At 44.9% G+C, this 5,659-nt stretch overlaps 1 protein-coding gene across 1 annotated transcript; it reads right to left on the reverse strand.

The window, feature by feature from the left end:
* Positions 1-1,700: 1,700 nt before the first annotated feature.
* Positions 1,701-4,860, reverse strand: LOC147904455 (uncharacterized). The gene is made up of 2 exons (XM_087394428.1): positions 4,566-4,860; positions 1,701-3,753 (listed from the first exon to the last, which is right to left on the reverse strand). The coding sequence occupies exon 2, from the start codon at positions 3,745-3,747 to the stop codon at positions 2,185-2,187; it is 1,563 nt and encodes a 520-aa protein (XP_087250554.1). The 5' UTR covers positions 3,748-3,753; positions 4,566-4,860; the 3' UTR covers positions 1,701-2,184.
* Between the last annotated feature and the right edge of the window lie 799 nt (positions 4,861-5,659).

Consider the following 5,659-nt stretch of genomic DNA (forward strand, 5'->3'; position numbering starts at 1 on the left):
CAAATGATATGCTTTGCCTTTCTTGTCCCATTCTGCCTATGCTCGAGCAATGGTAGGATCTACTGCATATGTGGACACCATTGGTGCAGGTGTATAACCTTCTGCTTGTGCTACGGCAATGGTGGGAGCTAGTATTGGTTCACTAGATGGTCCAGGTGTAGACCCATCAACACTCCCATTTGTCTTGAAGTACAAGAATGGTCTCCATTTGGTATTTTCATGTGCCGTAGATTGGAGTTGTCTAACTTAGAAGATGCCTCCAAATTGAGGTTGCTAGTGGTAGACATGGTGCAAGATATGTACTCATAGTGTTGGGAAAATCACTGTCTGAATCGACTGCAAAACACTGTTTGTATCAAGTGCAATCTGAACGGTCAATGAAGAAGAAACTACAATATATCTCCAATCCATTACAAGGCTTGTGGCAAATGATGCAGGGTATAACCTCTTGGTTTTACAAGGCTCAAAATAGTATGCACAATGCCATAAAATAGCTAATAGGCTTCACAATGGTGGCATGTGAGTGCAAAAAGACATGATGTGCAATCTGCCCATTGAACAATCAACCATGCCTCTGAAAACTTTGAAGTCTGCTCATTGAACTATGGAAGATCGGGTTTCAAGACGTGTGATGATGTGAAATTGCATGTGAGCGAAAGGACTGATTTCGAGTAGAAACTATTTGGGAGTTTTTGGGCATGGCTTCAATTGGCTACTTTGGATTTCTCTCTCTAAGGATGATCTAATCGAATCTGATCTAGATCTAGAACAACCATCGAGCGCTGAAAAAGTAGCAAGTAATTCATTTTCTTTTGTTCGTTTTAGGTGATGGGTCAGGTGCATCAATGTAGAGGCTCACATGTGTGTGGGAAGTGGATTTGATACTGAGGCTAAAAAGGTGTGTGATACATGCACCAAAATGTATGCGTGATGTGATGAGCACGTAGAGCATAAAAAAATCGAGCGTTTATTCTTTTTGGAGCACCCTCAAATTCTTCCTAGATCAAGAGATACGACTTGATCTATGTGGAGGGATAAAAAAGGAGAAAATGATGATGTGGCAAGAGGAGAATTGTGCCTATGGAGCATTGTGTGTGAGGTGGTAGCTGGGTGCATACTTCTGCAGAGAAATTTTATTGTCCATTCATTCCGTCCATTGAGTGAAAGGTTTCCATTGAGCGATAGAGAAAATTCCATTCAATTCTTTGAGATTTCAATTCATTGATTCTCCCAACATCCAAATTGGGCTTTGGAGTGATTCAATTCAAGCCCATTTCCCCCCCTTTCATTGCGCACATCAGAACTGGGCTTGAATTTGGCTCTCCAAAATTCAAATGGCCATAAGTTTTGATCCGTAAGGAATTTTGCAGTGCTAGAAAAACAAAAAATGCTCAAGAGATCGTGCTCTACATAGTGGTTATGTCAATGAAGTGTGGTTAAATTAGCGAAAGGAAAAATAATTTGGTGAGCTTTTAGGGCTAAATCCTCACCAAAGTTTTGGTTGAATCCTAAAAGCTCACAAAAATTTTGATTGAACCCTAAAAGCTCATTGAAAAATATTCCCCGAAGGAGCCAAACACATGGGGAGGGTTTAAGGGGGGGTCTTAGTTTAGGAGCGAAATCAGTTAATGCATCTTCTTATACATCAATTTTGAAATAGAAATGCCTTTGATTAAGGAATTCATACATTATATAGGGGCTTAATATTTCAAAGGGCGTCTGTAACCATGGCAATCTGTTGACTTAGGCCGAGATGAAACCATGTAAGAGGCCCAAACTCAAAAGGCATCAGAAATATTGAGGCTGACAACAAGTACATGAAGTTTTCATGACATATAAGATTTCTACCAGATTGAAACACTAGAAGCATCATCTATACAGTACATCTTATGGGGCATATGAAGAAGTGAGGAAGTATAACCAGCCTCCATTCATTGGCTGTGTAGGACTAGCGGATTGAACCTTCAATTCATAATCCCCTGAAAGTTTACGCTTTATCTGAGATTCCCCAATTTGCTGAAGTTGCAATTCTTCAGGCAACAATGGTATTGCCTGCCTGCATCCCTAGAGTGATTCCCAATTTGCTGAGTTGCATTTCTCAGGCAACAATGTTTGTTATTGCCTGCCTGCATCCCTACTGTGATTCATTTTGCTGAATTTGCACTTGTCAGGCAACAATTTTGCTTATTGCCTGCCTGCATCCCTGCTGTGATACTGTGGTTCATCACCGACTAGATGACTGCCTATGCTTAGAAACAGAACAAGCCCTAATACACTGAGAACTGGCGCTGCTGCTAGCCATAGCCAACTTCGTCTTCCTCCCTGATTTGATCCATCATTGGTAGCACGCCCACTAATCCCTGAACTCCTGTCTGCCTGCTCATCTTGCTCAATTTCAATTTCCCCCCTGACAACAGCACGATAGATGTTTTGATCCGATCTGTTAATGACTTGAGCTCCCTGGTCCGAACTTGCATCGATTGTGATAGCATGCTGTTCACGCTTTCGGGCCTCATAGTCGGCATCATCAGTTGGCAGCTCATAGCGACACACAGGACATGTGTTTCTGAACTCTAACCATGGAGCGATACAATTTTCATGGTACAAATGTAGACAGGGAAGCTCTTTTGCCAGTTCACCGAGTTCGACCAATTCCTTGCAGACCGGACAAAGTGCAGAATCATCGTCAATATGCTTCTGCTCAACAACAATCGACGGTAAGGCTTCCACAGCAGATTTTGAAGCTGGAGGTGGTCCGTGATTGTTACTATCATTCTCAGCCAATCGCAGCAACAATTGTTCGAAGCCGCGAGCATCTACATAATCTCTCGGATCTGCTACGAAATTGGGATCTTCAGGAGGCTCTACTTGTCCCCCTCTCGGTAAAAAGATGTCGAACATCTCCTGCATATAGCGCTGCCAATTTTGCTCAGAATTCCTTGTCCTCTCTCTGAAGTTTTGCAAGTCGCTTAGCCTGAGCCAGCGCCCTCGACGAAAACGATCAAGATCACTGGCTTCTGCAGTCCTTGAACCCGGTGCTCGAAATGTGTTGTTCGTTCTGTACCTCCGAACGAAGCTATCAGCATTGGCGTCTTCCCATTCTTCATCTTCAGAAGTCCAGCTACTATCATGAGCATGTGTTAAATCACCCCTTACCGTCTCCTGATGCTCCGCCCAGGCATACCTGTCGTCTCCTACCAAGCCAGCTGCTCCTCTTGTTTCTGGTTCCATGGGCATTGGCTCAACGATCCCCCCTTCGAGACTGTCATCAGCAACGGTATCAGACATGACCCGTAATAATTCATGCCCTGGCTCTTCTACAACTGAGATTGGTTCCAGTTGAGGAGTTTCTTCATCAATCTGAAGAAAATCGAGCGCAGCTGGCTCGGGCTCGGGCTCGGGGAATGCGGCCAGACCGAGGTGTTCCAGCAGCTGTATAAGATGCTGCGGAAGGGCACCCTCTGAGGTCTCTGGAAGCAAATTTATTTGCCTGGACTGATCCCCTTCAGAGGCTCCTCTATGCCTTCTCCTTAATCTTAAGCCACCAGCCGCTGGAAACGTTCGAGCTGTGCTCAAAGGTTCGACAAATCCGCTTCGGCATTCTGAGCATACCATATCGCGTCCTCTTTCCCGTCCTGCGATCGCAACCACTTGTTCGTTGCATTGATAACACCAATAAGCATGCTGATCTTGACTCTGGCCGCCAGCTCTCAGGACGCTGGCAATCTGTTGCTGGGGATCAGCCATACGTACCTACAGTAGCAGCATTTGTCGTAAGTAGTCCATCTAACATTCCGGAAATGGTTTTAAAAACTCGCTGGAAGTTTGTAAGAAACACGAAATAAATTGCTTCGCATGTCAGACGAGCACAAATGAAAGGTGTCAAACCATAGGCCATCTTTGTAAAGAACTTTCAACGAAAAATCGAAAATCCACAAAGGTAGGATCGAAGTTCCTCCACAGCTCTTCCCAGCAATTCTTTCCGCTGGTAGAAATGTTCGACGACTAACTTAAAATTCTAAGGTCTTCCATACACAAGGAGAGTACACACGTCGAATTCTCTTTCCACAAAATATTCTGTAATCCTAGATTCAGAAACCTTCTTAGAAACCGCTTTACAGACAATGTATTAGTCTAGTACTGTTGATGGAAAGTTTATCCAAACGACTGAAAATTTTAAGTCTCTCGTACAAGTAGTCCAGATGTTATCGTTTCCGGACGAACATTTTTCCCTCTGCGCCTCTTCTAATGTGCTTTCAAACATTTAACGTTCCCAACCTACAAAGGGACAAAAGTTGCCTGAAGCCCGTCCTAGAGCGACCTCTTTTCTGCTGAAAGGATGCCTCACCGACCAATTTGAAAATTTATATAAGCTATGGCAGTTACAAACCGACAAGCACCTCAGCGAATCCTGCGGAAGTTTTACAGCACGTACGAAATGGACAAAAAACGAAACAATGAGAAGGAAAACCTGAAACGATTCTCGCAAACGAGCGGTCTGGACGTTAAGGGGGGGTTGGCATTCAAAAGCACGACGGAAATTATGGACAGAAGGAGGAACTTACAAAATTCCAGCTGCGACGACGTGCGATCCTCGGGGGGGCAGGATGCAGAAACAAAGGGAGGGATAATAAGGAGAAGGCTTGCCGGACGATCAAGATGTGGAGGCTGGCGAGATCCAATTAATCGTGTTGAGATGCGAATTGTGGAGAAGATTAAAAGCGAGGGAGATACGAAGTGTGAGAAGGGAGGAGGGGATGATGCGAGGAGTGATGCTTGGAGAGGTTGAGAATGCAAGGAACCATCAGAGATTGATCCGATGACGATGAAGAAGAAGATGATCCGAATTAGAAGATGAAGATGAAGTTGAAAATGAAGAAGATGAAGAAGAAGTGGAGGAGGATTCTTGGCGCCTTTATTCCTTCCTTACTCCCATTCACACCCAACCCTTCCTTCTTTCTCAACCCCTGGGCGGTTTCCGATTTTGTTTTGTTTTGAGAGCCGGCTTTGCTCTGTTGTGGGCTTGCACCCACCAGACATCTCATGGACAACTCTTCCCTCCCACATGAATCCCTACGGGTTCATGCTCGCCACCCACGTGTGAACCCACCATCGCCACCGCCCCTGCTTGAGCTGGCAGACCAACACCTCAGAGCCAGTGCACATGAATGTGTAGCTCGCCTTGCACCGTCAATAGCTGGGGTCGACTGAGTGCTCATCCTAGCTGCCGCTGGATCAAAAAACATTCATAATGGCCGCTTTTTACGACCGGCAACAAACGGTATAAGTGATCGGGAAATCAACGAACCACGATCAGCGCCACATTATCGTCGTTGGATGCATGTCAGCTCATTAAAGTCTCCCACATGCTCGCGACTCACGCCCCCTCTGAGTCGTTAGATCCAATAAGGATCTAACGTGCCATAGTCCATCACAAATAGCATCCAACACTTGAAGAAAGAAATCTTAATATCCACCACAAGATCGTGTTCAACATGGATGAAGGGTCGAGTGCAAGCAGGTCATACACATGTACCTCCGAGTTCGCAATCTCCACATGAACATTTGAGGACATGCATGACACACATTTTGAGAGCCCCGATTTCATTTTTGCAGAATCTCCCAAAGGCTTTTTGGCCACCACTCCCTCATGCAATCC

Source organism: Dipteris shenzhenensis, chromosome 2, assembly GCF_047967505.1.
Source record: "Dipteris shenzhenensis isolate YYH24624 ecotype China chromosome 2, Dip_SZ_1.0, whole genome shotgun sequence".
In the NCBI taxonomy this organism is placed as follows: Eukaryota; Viridiplantae; Streptophyta; class Polypodiopsida; order Gleicheniales; family Dipteridaceae; genus Dipteris; species Dipteris shenzhenensis.

Bases quoted from the DNA above. Each gene is read 5' to 3' on its own strand.
- LOC147904455 (XM_087394428.1), bottom strand. From the start codon at position 3,747: ATGGCTGATCCCCAGCAACAGATTGCCAGCGTCCTGAGAGCTGGCGGC.